Here is a 20556-nt window from a genome sequence, read left to right as displayed (position 1 = left end):
TTCTTTCTTAGACCATCAAGTTGGTTATTTATAAACCCATTGATGTGATTTGTTTTGTGGTCATAATTGATGTTTCTGACACTGTATTTTAGTTTTGCATTTGTTGTTCAGTCGCATAGTTGTCTTCAACTCTTTGCAACCCCATGGACTGCAGCACACAAGGCTTCCCTGTCCTTCACTGTCTCTTGGAGTTTGCTCAATCTCATGTCCATTGTGTAGATGATGCCATCCAACCATCTCATCCTCTGTCACCCACTTCTCCTCCTGCTCTCAATCTTTCCTACTTATCAGGGTCTTTCCCAGTGAGTTGGCTCTTTGCATCAGGTGGCCAAAGTAGCTTTAGCTTTAGCATCAGTCCTTCCAATGATTATTCAGCACTGATTTCCTTTAGGATTGACTGGTTTGATCCCCTTGCTGTCCAAAGGACTCTCAAGAGTCTTCTCCAACACCACAGTTTGAAAGCATCAATTCTTAGGTGCTCAGCCTTCTTTATGGTCCAATTCTTCCATCCCTACATGACTACTGGAAAAACCAGAGTTTTTGACTATAGTTTTGCATGTGCGGTGCTATGCTAAGTCACTCAGTTATGTCCGACTCTTTGCAATTCCATGGACTGTAGTCCACCAGGCTCCTCTGTCCATGGGACTCTGCAGGCAAGAATACTGGAGTGGGTTGCCATAGGCATTTACAGATCTGATTTTTGACTTCTTGTGTAGGTAATGTTTAAGATCCACTGAACTTGAATTTTCTTAGAAAAGAGGCTTTTTCTGTAAAATTAGGGGCCTTGATGAAACAGAGTATGCTTTTGTTAATTGAACTTCCGTTGCCATCCACAGTGTTCTTACACCTTTGGGTTTTAGAAACCGTATGTGTGCCAGCTTGCTTCAGTGTGTCTGACTCTGTGACCCCGTGGACTGCAGCCCACCAGGCTCCTCTGTCCATGGGATATTCCAGGCAAGAATACTGGAGTGGGTTGCCATGCCCTTCTCCAGGGGATCTTCCCAACCCAGGGTTCCAACTCGAGTCTCCTGAGGCTCCTGTATTGCAAACGGATTCTTTACCAGTGAGCCACCAGGGAAACCATTAGCCTGCTCGGGCTACCTTAACAAAGTGTCACAGCCTGGATGGCTTAAACCAGGGGTCCCCACCCTCTGGGCTGTGGCCTGGCATCCATCCATGGCCTGTCAGAACCAGGCTGCAGAGCAGGAGGTGAGTGTCGGGTAAGCAAGCAAAGCTTCATCTATATTTACAGCCGCTGGCCATCGATCGCATTACTGCCTTAACTCTGCCTCTTGTCAGATCAGAATGCAAACCCTACTGTGAATGACACGTATGAGGGACCTAGGTTGTTTGTTGCTTACGAGAATCATCCCCAAGCCATCTCCCCACCCCCCCATCCCACAGGTCTATGGAAAAAATGTCTTCCACAAAATCGGTTTTTGGTGCTGAAAAGATTGGGGACTACAAGGATCTATCATCTACCATCCACAAGGTACCATCCGCCACTCCTTGTGGGAGCTCAGTAGGTGCATCCCAAGTGTTTCTTCCTCTTCTTAGGTGGACCCCAGTCCTGTCTAATTAAGAGGTAGACCTAATTTAACCTTTTGTTGTTGTTGTTTAGTTGCTAAGTTGTGTCCGACTCTTTTGGGAACCCCTGGAGTGCAGTTCTCCGGGCTTCTCTGTCTTTGGGATTTCCCAGACAAGAGTACTGGAGTGGGTTGCCACTTTCTTCTCCAGGGAATCATCCTGACCCAGGGATGGAACCCACATCTCCTGCATTGGCAGGCTGATTCTTTACCACTGAGCCACCAGGAAAGCCCACGTTTCTTATTTTCTCCTCTCTCTCTTTTTCACCACTATTATGTCTGTAATGGGGTGGCTTTCAAACTTTTCTTTGACCTTGACCCACAGACAGCAATATGTTTATGTGTTTGTGCATAATTGTAACAAATATGTTCTAAGTCCGTTGTTGCCCTTATAAAGTGGTGTGGGGACTTCCTTGGAAGTCCAAAAAAGTAAAAACAAACAAAAACTTGGCATGTTTATAAAAACAGCTGTTTTCTGATGGGCTACTTCATAAGCTGAAAAGCGTGCGTGCCACATGTGGTCCAGGCTTTGCCGTGTGATACACGTTAAGCGACTTTCCTTTTTGGCCCTTTGAGGTCTCGGGTGTGCAGTCGGCTTGCAGTGGTTTACGGTATTTTTGACTCTCATCATAAGACTTCCCTGCAGAGGAAATTAAGAGTTCGGAAAATTTCTCTGCCATTTGGCACCTCTTGTAGGAAATGGAAGACAGTTGGGTGGGAAAGTTCCAGCATGGTGTTTATTTTTGCTGGAGAGACGCACAGCCGAGTCAGGTTAGGACAGGCTGACGGACTTCACCGCCACCTCCCCTGACCTCCGCTCGGTGATAGATGTTACATTCGGGTGTGCTTTCTGTCTCAAGGTGTGAGCTTAGTTTTGCCCCAGATTGGTTTTCTGTTGTCCTAAGTCTTCTCCTGGAGAGGCAGAAGAAGTTTTTAAAGGGGTGGAAGTCTTGTTTTGGGGATGATGTGGCCTCAAGTCTCAATTCCACGTGATATACTGTGTTGGGGCTCCGTTGGAATTTTATCCACGCTGTCTGTGGTTAGCAGGTGGAAGGCACGCTTGGTTTCTCAGCTAACGGTTGGCCCTGTGAGTTTAGGAATGGGATCAGTGAAAAGCTGTCTCATGGCATCCCTGAAGACGGACTCAGGAAGATGAGGTGGCGGGCAGAGTGTTTGCTCTCCGTGCACAAAGTAACCTTTTTAGTGTCAAGACCTAGGAAGTACTGGACCAGAGGATGATGTAAGTGTTACTTGAAAATGAAAATGCAGCTTCTTACTGGAGGGACCCCAGGGTACTTGAGGTTCGCAGAGAGTGAGCTCACAGCCTGGTTTGCCTTTCATCGGATACCTGTGACCTTGGAGATGTAGCTGACCCCCTTTCCTCGCGCAGCCTTCGTTTGGCATCAGTGAGGCTGTGCCCGGAACAGAAAACCGCAGAGCCAGTCCTGGCCCCTCTCTGTTCCTCCTCAGTCCTCCGAGTTCTTTCTCTTTTTTTTCTGGGGAGGGTGTTGGAGGGGTACATTAGGAAGTATATGAAAACATGGCAAAAGACTGAAGACCAGTACAGATACTCTTTTCCCCATGTGTCCCTTACCGTTTGTTTTCTTTGTTTTTTGAGCTTTTTATTTGGTATTGGGGCATGTTGTGACAGTTTCAGTGGACAGCAAAGGGCCTCAGCCATCCATAATACATGCATCCATTCTCCCCCAAGCTCTCCCTCCTCCAAGGCTGCCAGGTAACATTGAGCAGAGTTCTCTGTGCTGTATAGAGGGTCCTTGTTGGTTACCCATCTGAAATAAACAGTGTGTGCATGTCCATCCCAAACTTCCTGACTGTCCCTTCCCCTCATCCCTCTTCCTGTTTTGCTTGTTGTTGTTTTTGTTTTGTTTTTTAAATATTCTGACCAGTTGATTTTACGATGATGGATAATAAAAGCTAAATAAAGATCTATAAGGGAAGTATAAATTAGGAGTTTGGGGTTAGCATTTGCATGCTACTATATATAAAATAAATAAGCAACAAGGATGTACTGTATAGCACAGGGAACTCAATACTGTGTAACAACCTAGATGGGAAAATAACCTGAAAGAGAATAGATATATGTATATGTATAACTGATTCACTTAGCTTGTACACCTGAAACTGACACGTATTATAAATCAGATATACTCTGATATGAAATAAAAATTAAATAAAAAAAGATCTAGAGAGAGAAAACCCTAAAGTTCTGGAGAAGAGAGGAGAGCTGGTCGCCCAGGGAGCCCATGAACATAAGTTTATTGGCTGCAGTGGCCCTGAGACTTTCTCCTGCGATGAGCTGTCCCCACAGTTGAACTGTTCATCACAAATGAACTTAGGCATGGTCCCCTCCCCACAAAGACACTGTTTGCCAGCCCACGGGGTTTAGGGGGTGTCCTGGTGAATGATAGCTGCATGGCTGCCACCTGAAGACAATGAACGGACAGGGGGAGTGCAGCCAGTCTAGTAAATGAGACATGTGCCTCAGCGCTGAATGTGAGGAGCCAGGCAGACACTGTGGGTCTTCACTTCAGGCAGACATTGTTTAGAGGTGTCAAGAGAGTCCTGTTGCAGAGCCTGGAAATACGTGGGCTTTTTTGTTTGTTTGTTCTGTGGAGGTTCAAGTTTTTAAACTTTTGCATGTGAAGAGCTGGAGGTTGGCAGTTGCTGCTAGTGGTAAAGAACCCGCCTGCCAGTGCGGGAGAAATAAAGAGACATGGGTTCGATCCTTGGGTCAGGAAGATTCCCTGGAGGAGGAAATGGCAACCTGTTATAGTATTCTGGCCTGGAGAGTCTGTTGTACAGAGGAGCCTGTCGGGCTATAGTCCATAGGGTTGCAAAGAGATGGACACGACTGAAGCAATTTAGCATGTACATACGAAGAGGTAGCATTGTATCTGCATAAAGTAGACGTCCTGGAAGACCTAGTCAAGGAAGTTCACTTAATCCAACTTAAGCCGATGTCCTGTGAGTACCAGCAGAGGCACCGGCACATACTGAGGCTGTATTTCTGGATCACACTGTGCCAGTTTGAGCGGAGCTGGCCCAAGTAAGACCCCGGCCGGATTCTCTCTGGTGGTTCCTGAAGAGCTGCTGGTGGCCCATGTTGCTTCTTAGCTGCAACAAGGCAAGAAGGTGGAAACGTGTGGCTTGAGGCTGTTGTTTCACAACGGTCTCACCCTCCCATAAGAGGAGTAGGGAGACTGTGGGGCCAGGGGCTTCCTGGTTGGGTAGGAAGTGGAGATATGACCACTCACCCCAAGTGGGCTGCTTCTTGGGTTTATGATCCAGAAAGAGCAAGAGGGGAGAGGTGGACTCCCCGAGAGCTGCATGGGGTCACTGGTGGTGAATGGTGTCTTTCCCCTCCCCCCATGTTCAGATGTGTGCAAGCCCTCCCCCCACCAGTGTGATGGTATTTGGAGGTGGGCCCTTTGGCAGGGGATTCAGTTCAGATGAGGTCATGAGGGTGGGGCCCCGTGTTGTGGTTAGTGTCCTTAGCAGAAGGATGAGAGTCTGCCTCAGTGATGACCAGAGGATGTTGCTTTGGTGATGCCATGCCTAACACTTGGAGAATACAGGGGAAAAAATACCTTTGTGTTTTGGGTGTTTTTTTTGGGCAGGGGGAGGCTCAGCAAGTAGCAGGTGGGATCTTAGTTCCCCAACCAGGAGTTGAACCCATATCCCCCGCACTGGAAGCACAGAGTCTTAACCTCTGGGCCACCAGGGAAGTCCCTAAATACTGCTGTTGCAAGCCTCACTTTTCGTTATGAAGTATTCTCTTAGGTTCTTCTTTTTACTCCTTCCCAAGGTGCATGTCAGAACTCGCCATAGGCACCCCAAACCACAGGTCCAGGGTGAGCTCTCTGGCAGTTTTGCTTGTTTCTTTTTTTCCTGGCAGTTTTACGCAGGGTGTGTTTATAAGGTCTTCACGAGTGTCCACACTCTGGGGAGAGGAAGACCGTAAATAATAGAGAGAAAGGTCGGCTTAGCACAGAGCGTGTCCGATCTCTGTGTGAGTGGCCCATGGCTCTGTGGGTCCTTACGCCCCTCACGTTGGCTGGACTACTCTGCACTCTTGTCCTCTAGCCTTCATCTCCCTGAGGGTAAGGTGTCTCCTGCTTCCCATTTGAACAAACCTGCCCTCCTAGCTGGGGGATCACCTGTTTCCACGCAGATGTGCCAGAGTCCCAGGTGCCTCTTCTAGTCCAGGACTGAGCTTGCTTCAAGTCCTGGACTTTATCAGTAGGGGCTGGCGCAGTTCCCGGGCCAAGGTGTCCACTCTCCAGTGGGGAGGACTAGGCGCTCCTTTGGGAGAACTAACGCCAACTCAGACAGCTAAGCTTTTTGATAACCGTGTTGTGGAATGCTTCACTAATAGGCTGATTGTGTTTTTACTTGCCTTTGAAAGAAATCAACTTACTAGATAACCACTGGATGTTTCTGTGGTTTTGTTTTAACATGTATGATAAAACCTCTTTTTATGTGTGTTCTGGGGGATTTTGTTATAAAACATACAGAGGACAAATGGGTGAACCTGGAAATGTCCCAGCGGCAGGGAGTGCCCTGGGGCCATGGGCAGAGCCATCTCAAGGCAAATTTTCATCCCTTTTGAGGGACCCCCGTGCTTGCAGGGGGAGTTCTGTGAGACCATCGGAATCAGGCCACCCTGGGGCTTGTTTGCTCTGGAATGGCTGTGTAACTGTAGACGTTTCGGTCCCTTGAGTGGAGGTAGTCAGAGTTCTACCCGTTAGCCAGGCCGGCAGGACTCCCGCAGAGAGGTCCCAGGACAGCTCGGCGGGTCGGCTGGCCCGTCCGTGTGGCAGCTGGACCGTGGCCCCAGTGCAGGGCGCCTTCCGTGTCAGCTGGCAAACTGTGGCATGAACAACCGGAATGTTTTAACCACATAAATGCAGGACTCCTATTTGGAAAGCAAGTTCGTATTCTAGACATTGGTTCTGTCTCTTAATCTCTGTGTCCTTTTCTGTTCTTACCCAGGTGCCACGTTAGAGGAAATAAACCAGCACTGGGACTGGCTGGAGCAAAATCTCCTCCACACCTTGTCTGTCTTTGATAATAAAGATGACATTGCCAGTTTTGTCAAAGGGAAGGTGAAGGTAGGTTCCACCCACCCCACCCTCCGGCTTTCTTAAAAATTTGACTTCACTGGGTCTCAGTTGTAGCCTGTGGACTCTTGGGTACAGCATGCAGGATCTAGTTCCTTGACCAGGGATTGAACCTGGGCCCTTGCATTGGGAGCGTGGAGTCTGGGCCACTGGACCGCCAGGGAAGTCTTGAATCTAAGTCCCTTGACCTCGATGTTTCTCCCAGTTTCATGTCTCTCTTATCATGGCTGCATAACACTCAGGACCCTGCAGCATTTTTGATCATATTCTTTTCCTTTAACAGTGTCTCTACTACAATTGAACATCTGGGCTTAATTATTGTTGTTGTTTAGTCACTAAGTCGTGTCTGACTCTTGCGACTCCATGGACTGTAGCCCACATAGCTCTCTTCTGTCATGGGATTTCCCAGGCAAGAAGACCAGAGTGGGCTGCCATTTCCTCCTCCAGGGGATCTTCCTGACTCTGGGATTGAACCCATGTCTCCTTCACTGGCAGGAAGACTTTTTTTTTTTTTTTAAACCACCGCACCACCAGGGAAGCACTAAAACCAAATGAGTTTGACTTGTCATCAGTCAAATTTTAAAGAGTCAGTCTGACAGGATCCACCCGCAATGGAAACAAAACAAAACCCTCATTCTTGGGCCTAAGGTTTCCTTGTCCTTTACAGAAGTGAAGGTCCTTGTTTATCTCAAGGGGAAAAAATGTTAGGATTCATGTTTTTGCATAGCAACAATGTTATTTCTCTCCTGAAATGAGTTACTAGCAACTTCTTTGCAGCTGTGACATTTTTGTCCCTCTTTTATTTAGTTGCAGCTAGCACTTTTCTCTTTCTGCAAGTGGATATTTATTCTTAAAACATGTTAATTGAATGAAATGAAAACCAAGTAAGTTTTGAGAAGGGAGAGGACTGTTCGGGGAGGTCTTTCTTACCTGCTGTGAGCTATGTCCTATGTAACAGGTCTCATTGCAGTAAGAGGCTTGGTAACTGGTGCTTTGAAAACCCTCACAGGCAGGGAGAGAAGGTTTCTCCTTCTAATTTTAACTCTCTTACTAAACAGTTTCACACATTAGCCTGTCATGTAGTTTTCATCCCTTAGGGTAAAACATCCTAGACCATTGATGTTTTTTTTTTTTTGTCTCTCTAAAAAGTTTGCCTTTCAAGTATCCTAAGTGTTTTGGCTTTTAGTAAAGGGTCTTAGAGTAAATTCTTAATTCTATTTTTTGGAAAAGATTTGTTTGTTTAGTTTTGGCTGTGCAGGGTCTTCGTTGGTGCTTTCGGCCTTTCTCTGGTTGCAGCGAGCAGGGGCTGCTCTCGCGTTGTGTTTCGAGGGCTGCTTGTTGCAGAGCACGGGCCCCGGAGCGCACAGGTTTCAGTGGCTGCGGCCGGTGGGCTCTGCACCTGTAGCTCCGGGGCACGAGGGCACAGGCTCGTAGTGTGGTGCATGGACTTAGTCGCTCCGAGGCATGTAGGATCTCCTGGGGACCAGGGGTGGAACCTGTGTCCCTTGCACTGTCAGGCGGATTTTTAACCACTGGACCACTAGGGAAGCCCTACATTCTTAATGTCGAAAGGGCCAAGAGGAGCATTGTTTTCCTTTGGGGACTGGGGATAATTTCGGGGTCAGGTGGAAGACCAGGAGGACTGAGAGTGTTGGCTGGTGTCCTCTGCGGTCACCTCTGGCCTGTGGGCTTAGCAGATGGGTGCGGGTCCCAGTGGGTCTTTCTCAGCGCGTGTGTTACCCCCACAGGGTGGTCCAGCCTGGTTCCCCAGGTCAGGCCGCACTGACAGAAATGCCTGTTTCACAGTTATTTTCACGTTAACCTTCTTTTCTTGGTCTCACCTTAGTTCTGGTGGTTCTTTGATTTAGGTATTTCTCCTCTTCATCAGGAGGAAGGAAATGCATTTCTGCTGCAGTGACTTTTGGAAAGTCAGAAGTAGGGGAGGGAAAACCTTTTGCCCTAACCTCTTATGTTCTGTGCTGGGGGCTTGGAAATTAAACCAACAGAAGATTGCTTAATGAGAAAAACAGAGTTTATCAGCTTGGGCAGTGCACACAAAGGTGGGAACCACTCCACAGTGAATAGCTCAGTGGGATGGTTAGGACGCGGGGCTTGGGCAGCAGCATAATGAAGAATAACACGTTTACAGAGAAGCGCCGAGTCAAAGGAACAGAGAGTGTGAGCTTTTAGGGTGGCAAGCCGCGAATGCTGGATCCTAGAGCGAGACCAGCCACTCCAGTTGGGTTTGCCGTGTAGGCTCCTCCTGTCTGGTGCCCCTCATGCTGGTCAGAGTCCAGAGTTGTCTCTGATGAGTCAGAGCCCAAGAGCTGTCTTCCTCTTTCTGGCACAGGATGGGGAGACAGCTTTACAAATGGAGGTTTGTATCCTGTTTTTAGGTAAATAGTGGGGAAGAGCAGAGAACTTTTTTTCTTTTTTGGCATCTGCTGTTTCTCAAGTGTCTTTAGCTCAAAATAATTCTTAAGCCCAAGTGGCATATTTGGGGAGGGGGCATATACCAATCCCTCGGGGCTTCCCAGGTGGCTCAGTGGTAAAGGATCCGTCTACAGTGCAGGAGGTGTGGGTTTGAAGATCTCCCGGAGAAGGAAATGGCCACCCTCTCCAGTATTCTTCCCTGGGAAGTCCCATGGACAAAGGAGCCTGGTGGGCTACAGACCATAGGGTCACAAAGAGTCAGACACGACTGAGTGCACATGCATACACAGACACACACACAGATACACAGACAGACACACATACATGCACCCAGACGCACACACAGATATACAGAGACACACACACGTACATGCATACACACACACAGACACACACACATATATGCATACACACACGCACACATAGATATACAGAGATACACACGTACATGCATATACACACACAGACACACACATATATGCATACACACACACATAGATATACAGACACACACATACATGCATATACACACACAGACACACATATATGCATACACACATGCACACATAGATATAGACACACACGTACATGCATATACACACACAGACACACATATATGCATACACACACGCACACATAGATATAAGAGACACACACGTACATGCATATACACACAGAGACACACACACATATATGCATACACACACGCACACATAGATATACAGAGACACACACATACATACATGCATATACACACACAGACACACATATATGCATACACAAACGCACACATAGATATACAGAGACACACACACGTACATGCATATACACACACAGACACACATATATGCATACACACACGCACACATAGATATACAGACACACACACATGTACATGCATATACACCAGACACACACGCGCATACACACATACACTTACATGCATACACACACACAGACACACACACTCTGATCCCTTATACTTCACAGCAGACGTGCCTTTTAAGTCCTAGGGAGGCTGCTGGCCTGGAGTGGGTGCCAGGGGCTGAGGGGACCAGCTGGTCAGAGGTTGGTTGTGTCTTTGGGGCCACCATGTAGTGTTGGTTCTTTGTTTGTCCTGGGGGATTGAAACGATCTGGGAGTTGGGGCTTTCCTACCTGTATCTTGACCATTCGACTTACTCTATGGAACGTTCAAGGAAGCCTCTGCGTTGAGCTGACTCGGCCATCACGGAGGCCAGGAGTTGTGTGGCTGCCCTTGTGACTGTCTGCCTGCTATAGAGGCCTCTTAAAAATCCCCTTCGCGTCTCATGATGCACAACATTTGTTACATATTAGATAACTTTGAAAAAATACCTCTGGCAACTTCGCTGGTGGTCCAGTGGTTAAGATTGTGCCTTCCAAGGCAGTGGGTATACTTTGCTACCTAGCTGGGGGGCTAAGATCCCATGTGCCTCTCCGCCAAAAAAAAAAAAAAAAAACACATAAAACTGAAGCAATATTGTAACAAATTCAGTGAAGACTTTAAAAATGACCCTTATCAAAAGGATCTTTAAAACATAAAATACCACTCTTAGTTATAACTTCTATAATGTCTTGTGAAATAAAATTTGGAAAAGAAAGAAAAACATCGTGAGAGAAATGAAAATCCCTTGAAGTTTTTACCAACCTTCAGATTTATTTTTTAAGAAACTTTAACTTACATTTTTATTTTAATGATAATGTGCAGGATATTTTCTAAAATTGCTCGCACAGTGTAGATTTGGGTAGCAATCCCCTGGTGGCTCAGAAGGTAAAAATCCACCTGCAATGCAGGAGACATATGCAGGAGATTCGGGTTTGATCCCTGGGTCAGGAAGATCTCCTGGAGGAGGGTATGGCAACCCATTCCAGTATTCTTGCCTGGAGAAGCCCCATGGACAGAGGAGCCTGGCGGGCCACAGTCCATCGGGTTGCAAAGAGTTGGTCGTGACTGAAAGACTGACACTTCCACTTCCCCTGCGCCCCAAAAATGGCCTTATAGCTTTTCATGAAACACCCCTGCAAGAACAGAAAGGAAGGGAAATGCTAATAAAAATAAATAGAAATACAGAATTACAAGTGTATTTTCAAAATTGAATAGCATGTTTAAAGCCCAAGGCCTGGGATTTCTTAAACAGAAGAAACTCTGGGAGAAGAAAAGTGAAAAAAAATTGTGCAGTGAGGTCCCAAGAGTGGGAATCAGGATTCTTATAATGTCAGTGCTTTGTCCTCATTAGGATCAGGCTACAAGCTTACGTTCTAGGCCCTTCTCCCCACTCACCCCAGATTTAGAGAGGATCCTCACTGTCGTTTGGCATCAGCGAAACAACTGTACATTCAGATTCTCCTTCCCCTTGCTTTGGAGGTGTGGACAGCCTCAGGAGCCCCGGCCATCCCATCGCTCTCTGGCCTTAGAGGACTCGAGGGATTACGCCGGCGGTGAATGCATCTAGTGTCACTTAGGCAGGCAGTTGTCAACTTTACACCCAAATTTTTTTAACTCATTGAGGAAGATACTATGAGTTTTTTTTAAAAGACCAACTTTTCTTTCTTTATTTTGATTGAAATATAGTTGATTTAGGGCTTCCCAGGTAGCACTTAGTGGTAAAGAACCTACCTGCCGATGCAGGAGACAGACACTCAGGTTCAATCCCTGGGTCGGGAAGATCCCCTGGAGGAGGGCATGGCAGCCCACTCCAGTATTCTTGCCTGGAGAATCCCATGGACAGAGGAGCCTGGCAGGCTACAGTCCATGGGGTCGCAGAGTCAAACACGACTGAAGTGACTTAGCACACATGCATAGTAGATTTATAATGTATTAATTTCTGCTATACTACAAAGTGTTTCAGTTATATATACACATTCTTTTTTTAAAAAAAATACCCTTTTCAATTATGCTTGATCACAGGATGTTGAAACAATTCCCTGTGCTGTGCAGTAGGACCTTGTTGTTTGTCCATCGTATATATAATAGTTTGCATCTGCTAATCCCAAATTCCCAATCCATCCCTCCCCCCATTCCCCTTGGTAACCACAGGTCTGTTCTCTGTGTCCATGACTCTGTTTCATAGAGATGTTCTTTTGTGTAAAAGGACTAACTTTTAAACTCTGGCGTGGATGATGCTTCAGAGTTGATGCATAACCTCCTGAGACCATTTGACCTCCTATCTCTGGAGGGAGGAGCAGGGAGGATTATAAGGTAGTAACCCATTTGAGAACTGGGGCTTAGAAGTCAGAAACTCACTCAAAAGCTCGGCTGGTAAGCGGCCGAGAGAGAGACTGGTCTGAGGATCCCCCCAGCTTGCTTCCTCCCCTCCGGGCATGTTTCTGGAGGGTGGACCGGATCCTTATCCATCCTGAGGGTCTGTCTGAGTGGGGCTGGCTCCCCGGCTGCCCAGGCTCAACGGTCCTGGCCGTTTTCCTGACCTGGGGACCCTTCTTTGTGTGCCAGGCTCTGATTGCCGAGGAGACAAGCAGCAGGCTGGCCGAGCAGGAGGAGGAGCCCGAGAAGTTCCGTGAGGCCTTGGTGAAGTTCGAGGCCAGGTTCAACTTCCCGGAGGCCGAGAAGCTGATCACGTATTACTCGTGCTGCTGCTGGAAGGGCCGCGTGCCCCGCCAAGGCTGGCTGTACCTCAGCATCAACCACCTGTGCTTCTATTCCTTCTTCTTGGGCAAGGAGCGTAAGTGAGGCGTGAGCGGGTCCCTCCCGGGTGGAGCTGGCTCTTGGGATGCTCAGCACTGGTCCCGGGACCAGTCATTGCGTGAAGAGTTAGACAGCAAGATTTAAATAAGTGGTCAAGACGTAACAGGTGGCATGTGGTTAATTTCCAAATGCCCTGTGCAGACAATCATATTGTATTATATATATGAGTACCACTAAGGAGGTTTGATTTGATTTTCTAAATTTTTATTGGAGCATAGTTAATTTACAATGTTGTGTTAGTTTTTATTCTACAGCAAAGTGAATCAGTTATACATATACACTTTGTTGTTTAGTTGATACGTTGTGTCCAACTCTTTGTGACCCCATGGGCTGCAGCACACCAGGCTTCCCTGTCCTTCACTATCTCCCAGAGTTTGCTCAAACTCATGTCTATTGTGTAGATGATGCCATCCAACCATCTCATCCTCTTTCACCCACTTCTCCTCCTGCCTTCAATCTTTCCCACCATCAGGGTCTTTTCCAGTGAGTCAGCTCTTCTCATCAGGTGGCCAAAGTATTGGAGCTTTAGCATCAGTGCTCCCAAGAAATCAGGGTTGATTTTCTTTAGGATTGACTGGTTTGATCTCCTTGCTGTTGAAGGGACTCCCAAGAGTCTTCTCCAGCACCACAATTAGAAAGCATCAATTCTTAGGCTCTCAGCCTTCTTTATGGTCCAGCTCTCACATCCATACATGACTATTGGAAAAACCACAGCTTTGACTATATGGACCTTTGTCAACGAAGTGATGTCTCTGCTTTTTAATACACTGTCTAGATTTGTCATAGCTTCTCTTCCAAGGAGCAAGTGTCTTTTAATTTCATGGCTGCAGTTAACATCTGCAGTGATTTCGGAGCCCAAGAAAAAAAAAATCTGCCACTGTTTCCATTTTCCCCCCATTTATTTGCCATGAAGTGATGGGACCAGATGCCATGATCTTAGTTTTTCGAATGTTGAGTTTTAAGGCAACGTTTTCACTCTCCTCTTTCACCTTCCTCGAGAGGATGTTTAGTTCCTCTTCATTTTCTGCTATTAGGATGGTATCATCTGCATATCTAAGGTTGTCTGGGGAAATTTCTGAAATACATGTACATATATCCACTCTTTTCTATTTTTTAAAAGTTTATTTATTTGGCTGCTCTGAGATATTTTAGTTGTGGCACATGGGATCTAGTTCCCTGACCAGGGATTGAACTGCCGGCCCCCCGCATTGGGAGCACAGATCCTTAGCCGCTGGACCACCAGGGAAGTCCCTACCCACTCCTTTTTAGATCCTCTCCTGTATAGGCCATTTCAGAGAACTGAGTTCCCCTGTGCTATACAGTAAGTCCTTATTAGTTATCTATTTTATACATAGTAATATGTATATGTCAGCTGCAATCCACAGAGGTTTGATTCTATGAGAATTCATTTCTTCTCCTGCCTTCAGGAACCTTTCTTTGTAGCTCCCTTCATGCACCTTCTGAAGAGTTTTTGCTACTTTGAAAACGGTGTTGTAACTGAGGGCCCAGGAGTTCTGAAAAAGAATTCCGAGGTGTGAGCATAGCAGGTGTTTGCAGAAGGGGGTTCCTCACCCTGGACCCCCTGAGATCCAGGCAAGAGTTCACTTCTCGCACATTTTTCTACCCACAGTCATTGTCCTGGGCAACAGGATTCTGAGCTAAGAAAGGGAAGCCACAGGGTCAGTGGTATATTGAAATGTTCAAAGTCATGACCATTGAAACTTCGTCCGGAACAAGTGTTGTCTCAAGTGCCCCCTCAGGGTGGTGTATATGCTGTGTTTATATTTATATATATGTATATGTTTTTCCTTCCTGCGTTTGTTTTTATTTCACGTGGAGCCAGTGGGCAGGGCTTTTGTACTCTGCTGTGGCCAGCGTCCTGCACGTGGTCACCCCTGGCCCTGGGCTCTGACACCCAGTACACGCCCCTGTGTGCACAGCCTTCCCCACCCTTGGAATCGGCTCCCACCTAACCCTTGCCATTCTGGGTTTTCTGGTTTCTGAGATGCTTCTCAAAACTAACACCCTGTCTCTCCTTGCCTTCCCCATTCTTAGGCCTGTTTGGGAACTCTTGTTCATCCTTCAAAATTCAGTTCAGATTTTCTCATCTCTCGGAAGCCTTCGCTGCTCCCCTTGTAACTTGTCCTGCACTCGTGTCTCTGTTTTGGGTCCTGTCAAGTCAGTGGTCTGTTTTTTTCCTACTTGAATGAGCTTCTTAAGTGCAGGGCTCTTCCCAAGGTGGTTGCTTAATGAGAGAAAGCTGCAAGTGTAGATGAAGTGTGTGTGCGTGAAAAAAGACTATATAAAAGCAAATGTAAGGGTCTTAAGAAGCTTATTCTCAGCCCTGATGTAGAAGTGTGGCCTTTTAAATGATCAAAGCACTGGAAACAGTATTGCAAGATTGTTGTTGTAGTTCTGTTGCCCAGGTGTGTCTGACTCTTTGGGACCACACGGACTGCAGCACACCAGGCCTGTCTGTCCCTCACCATCTCCCAAAGTTTGCCAGAGTTCATGTCCATTGCATCGGTGATGCCATCCAGCCATCTCATCCTCTGATGCCCTCTTCTCCTGTCTTCAGTCTTTCCCAGCATGAGGGATTTTTCCAGTGAAAAAGCTTTTCCAATGAACAGCTTGGCTGTTTGCATTGGATGACCAAAATACCGGAGTTTCAACTTCAGCATCAGTCCTTCCAGCAGTTTGGCTGGTTTGATCTTGAGATTGACTGGTTGGATCTCCTTGCTGTCCAAGGGACTCTCAGGAGTCTTCTCCAGCACCTCAGTTTAAAGGCATCAATTTTTTGGTGCTCTGCCTTCTTTACGGTCCAGCTCTCACAACCAAATGTGATGACTGGGAAGCCCATAACCTTGACTGTACGGACCTTTGTCGGCAGAGTAATGTCTCTGCTTTTCAACACACTGTCTAGGTTTGTCACAGCTATCCTGCCAAGAAGCAAGTGTCTTCTGATTTCATGGCTGCAGTCACCATCTGCAGTGATTTTAGAGTCCAAGAAGAGGAAATCTGTCATTACTTCTGCCTTTCCTTCTCTATTTGCCATGAAGTGATGGGGCTGGATGCTAGTTTTTTAATACTTAATTTTAAGCAGGCTCTTTCACTCTCTTCCTTCACCCTCATCAAGAGGCTCTTTAGTTCCTCTTCACTTTCTGCCAGTAGAGTGGTGTCATCTTCATATCTGAGGTTGTTGATGTTTCTCCCGCCTATCTTGATTCTGTCTTGTAACTCAGCCAGCCCGGCATTTCTCATGATGTGCTCAGCGTGTAGGTTAAACAAACAGGGTGACAGCAGATAGCCCTGTCTTACTCCTTTCTCAATCTTGAACCAATCAGTTGTTCCATGCAGGCTTCTAACTGTTGCTTGTTGACCTGCATACAGGTTTCTCAGGAGACAGGTAAGATGGTCTGGTATTCCCATCTCTTTAAGAGCTTTCCAGAGTTTATTGTGATCCACACAGTCAAAGGCTTTGGCGTAGTCAATGAAACAGAGGTAGATGGTTTTTGGAATTTCCTAGCTTTCTCTATGATCCATTGAATGTTGGCAATTTGATCTCTGTTTCCTCTTCCTTTTCTAAATTCAGCTTGAACATCTGGAAGATCTTGGTTCACATAATGCTGAAGCCTAGCATGCAAGATTTCAAGCATGACCTTACTAGCATGGGAGATAAGTGCAGTTGTCCAATGGTTAGCACATTCTTTAGTACTACCCTTCTTTGGAATTTGAATGAGGATTGACCTTTTCCAGTCCTGTGGCTGCTGCTGGGTCTTCCCGATATGCTGACATATTGAATGCATCACCTTGATGGCATCATCCTTTGGGGTTTTGGATAGTTCTACTGGAATTCTGTCACATCCTCTAGCTTTAGTAATAGCATTGCTTCCTAAGGCCCACTTGACTTCGCTTTCCAGAATGTCTTGCTCTGGGTGGCTGGCCACACCATCTTCGTCATCTGGTTCATCTGGATCTTTTTTCTACAGCTCTTCTGTGTATTCTTTCCATCTTTTCTTGAACTCTTCAGCATCTACTAGGTCTCTACCATTTATTTCCTTTTTTGTGCCCATCTTTGGGCAAAATGTTCCCTTGATATCTCCAGTTTTCCTGAGGAGGGCTCTGGTCTTTCCCCTTCTGTGGTTTTCTTCTAGTTTTATGCACTGTTCATTGAAGAAGGCTTGTCTTCTGTTGCTCCCTGCTTTTCTTCTGAAATCTGCGTTTAGTTGGGTATACCTTTCCCTTTCTCCCTTGCTTTTCGCTACTCTTCTTTCTTTAGCTATTGGTAAGGCCTCCTCAGATAACCGCTTTGCCTTCTTGCTTTTCTTTTTCTTTGGGATGGTTTTGTTCACTGCCTCTTGTACACTAATGGAGCTCAATCCATGGTTCTTCAGGCACACTGTTTACAAGTTCTGATCTCTTGAATCTATTCGTTACCTCCACTGCATATTCATAGGAGATTTGATTTAAGATCTACCTGGCTGGCCTAATGATTTTCCCCACTTTCTTTAGCTTAAGACTGAATTTTGCTATGATACACTGATGATCTGAGCCACAGTCAGCTCCAGGTCTCATTTTTGCTGACTGTGTACAGCTTCTCCATCTTTGGCTACAAAGAGTATAATCAATTTGATTTCGGTATTGGACATTGGAGACGTCCATGTATAAAGTCGTCTCTTGTGTTGTTGAAAAAGGATGTTTGCTATGACCAATGCGTTCTCTTAGCAGAATTCAGTTAGCCTTTGCCCCGCTTAATTTTGTTCTCCAAGGCTTGTAACTTGCCTGTTACTCCCAATATCTCTTGACTTTTGCATTCCAATCCCCAGTGATGAATAGAACATCTTTTTCTGATGTTAGTTCTAGGAGGTTTTCTAGGTCTTCATCGAACTGATCAACTTCAGCTTCTTTGGCCATTTATTGCAAGAGAAATGGAGAGAAATGAGAGAAATGAAAACAGTTCATTGTCCCCTTTTTTAATTTGAAAAAGAAAATGAATTATTTTCCAACAGTTACCAGTCATCATCACTAAACCTGCTTTTGTTAAGTCAATGAAACTTGGAAAAAAGAAATGGTTCCTAATATTTGATAGCATTGATCATTTTAAGTTGTTCTGTATATCCCTCCCCATTTGTTCCACATCAGTCACTAAGCCTAACAGCCATGGCACTGGAAACATTTCTGAGAACAGGACGCTTGTACATGGTACTGTTAGTGCTGTATTACGTTAAAAAGAGTCCCATGGAAAGAACTTGTACTCTGTTTTCCAAGATTTGGACACCTGTCACTTGACACAGTCTAAATGTTGGGCCGGTTGCTCCAGATCAGATCACAAATCCTCTTTTGCCCTCCCATTTTTTTCATAGCTTATGTCATGAATGCAGCTATTGAAACCAGAATTTATGTGGATCAAGAACGTCTGCATATTTTGCAAATATTTCAGTTTAACCATTTGGGGGAAAGTTTCCCTGTTATTAACTTGTATGTCAGAACGATGTTCCCTGTACATGTGCAGTAGCCAGCAGCTTGTCGTAAATCTTGAAGAAAATGATTAGAACATGAATTGGGTTCTAACAAAGCAGCTGCCAAGCAGTTTTGCGCTTCCTCTTTTCCTGCTCTGGCTTAAAAAGTATTTGCATTTCCGCTGCAGGAAAAGCTTTGCACCGATGCATTCAAATTAGGGTTACATTTGAGGGTAAAATCTGTGTTTGCTCTTTTTCTCTTCTAGTTAAACTTGTCGTCCCTTGGGTGGATGTCCAGAGGTTGGAGCGGACATCCAACGTCTTTCTAACGGACACCATCCGCATCACCACCCAGAACAAGGAGCGGGACTTCTCCATGTTCCTGAACCTGGACGAGGTGTTCAAGATCATGGAGCAGCTGGCCGACGTGACGCTCCGGAGGCTGCTGGACAATGAGGGCTTCGACCTGGACCCGGGTCTGCAGGAGCCCAGCCAGATCACCAAGAGGTAGGAGCCTGCGTCCCAGGGCGCCCCTCGCCCCTTAGGGGCTTACGGCCCACGCACCACCTCCCTGGACATGTGCTCTGCTAGCTTCACTGTGTTAGACTGAAATTTCCCTCCTGACATAATCCACGTTTTTCCCATGTGGTTAATCCGGACGGAGAGATAATAATTGGCAGTGATGGTTTTTCATTTCCTTTATGCAGTAGGCTTTGATGCCTGGATCCAGTTTCTCCTTCTTTTCAGGTATTATTTCAAAACTGATTTTCATAAAAAAATACTTCCAGGAAATTCCCTGGTGATACCATAGCTAAGACTCCTAGCTTTCACTGTTGTGATCCTGGGTTTGAGCTCTGATTGGGGAACTAAGGTCCTGCAAGCCGTGTGGCACAGCAAAAAAAAAAAAATTCCAGGAAATGCAATATGGGTAACCTCATGATAGAATTCTCTTCAGCCTGGGACTTTATTAGTACACATTAAAAAATGTTTTGTTTTGTTTTTCCTATTACATTACTTTATAGAAGACAATTTCAGAACCGCTGGGTGTTTTTGGTACCAATTTGTCATAAGAAGGCTGATCCCCTTCATGGATCACAATCTTGTCGTGGTGGAGGCACTTGCATAACTCAGTGAGGCCGTGGAGCCTTGATGCGTGGGGCCACCCAAGACGGACAGGTCACTGTGGAGAGTTCTGACAAAGCGTGGTCCTCCAGTGGAGGGCATGGCAAACCACTCCGGTATTCTTGCTGTGAGAACCCATGAACAGTGTGAAAAGAAAGCTTCCCTACTAAGAGTGTGATTGACATTTTGTTATTCGTTGGCTCCCCGTTGATACTGGACGTGAGGACTTCTGAGGTAGTTGCTTGAATTAGTTGTCACTTTAAAGAAGTTTGACTTTATTATCCAGATTCAAACTGTGGTATTTGAGCTTGACTCTGATTTCAAGCCTTCATGGTTCTAACTGGGTAGAGCTGATGCCTTTGTAAGAGTTCATGTTTGTAATCCTTTGAAAAGCAAGTCTCCCAGAAAGTGCTGCCCTGGCTGGATGTTTCTGATGTGGTTACAGAATCACCACTGCTTTCTGAATGCTACTTGTCATTAAAAAAAATTTTTTTTATTTCAGTAAAATACACATAACATAGCTTCCAAGCTGGTTGCTGGTAGTAATGCAGAAAACCCAAGAGATGCAAGTTTGATCCGTGGGTCGGGAAGATCCCCTGGAGGAGAAAATGGCAACCCACTCTAATATTCTTGCCTGGAGAATTCCATGGACGGAGGAGCCTGGCGGGCTACAGTCCATGGAGTCACAAAGAGTCAGACATGACTGAACACACACACCGTTTTAGTTCTTGACACGTAATACAAATTTTGTCATCTTAACCATTTTTATTTTTTGAAACTTTTTTGAAAGTGAATGAAAGTCTTTAAATTCTGCAGTGCTTTACAGTTTTTAAAAGCGTCACATACATGATTTTTTAATTTTATTTTTTATGTTTTGGCCACACTCTAAGGATCTTAGCTCCCCGACCAGGGATCAAACCCACGCCCCCTGCATTGGAAGCCTGGAGTCTTTAAAAAAATTTCTTTATTTTTAATTGGAAGATAATTGCTTTACAATGTTGTGTTGGTTTCCGCCATCCAACATGTGAATCAGCCGTAAGTATATGTATGTCCCCTCCCTTCTAGCCTCCCTCCTGCCCCTCTTGGCCGTCA

The 20556-nt window shown here is 45.9% G+C and overlaps 1 protein-coding gene across 4 annotated transcripts in view; it reads left to right on the top strand.

Annotated features, from left to right (window-relative positions):
- TBC1D8 (TBC1 domain family member 8) overlaps window positions 1–20556 on the top strand; it is a 142854-nt gene that overhangs the window by 73494 nt on the left and 48804 nt on the right. For 3 of the 4 annotated variants that reach the window (XM_043467960.1, XM_043467962.1, XM_043467961.1), the window contains 3 exons: window positions 6600–6718; window positions 12632–12860; window positions 18609–18849. In XM_043467960.1, the coding sequence (XP_043323895.1) occupies window positions 6600–6718; window positions 12632–12860; window positions 18609–18849 (589 nt within the window). The remainder of the gene's footprint in view (window positions 1–6599; window positions 6719–12631; window positions 12861–18608; window positions 18850–20556) is intronic. The other variant, XM_043467963.1, reaches the window with a different exon arrangement.

Source organism: Cervus canadensis, chromosome 5 (genome assembly GCF_019320065.1).
Source record: "Cervus canadensis isolate Bull #8, Minnesota chromosome 5, ASM1932006v1, whole genome shotgun sequence".
Lineage (NCBI taxonomy): Eukaryota > Metazoa > Chordata > Mammalia > Artiodactyla > Cervidae > Cervus > Cervus canadensis.
The sequence above is the reverse complement of the archived record's forward strand: the minus strand, read 5'-3'. Positions and strand labels throughout refer to the sequence as shown.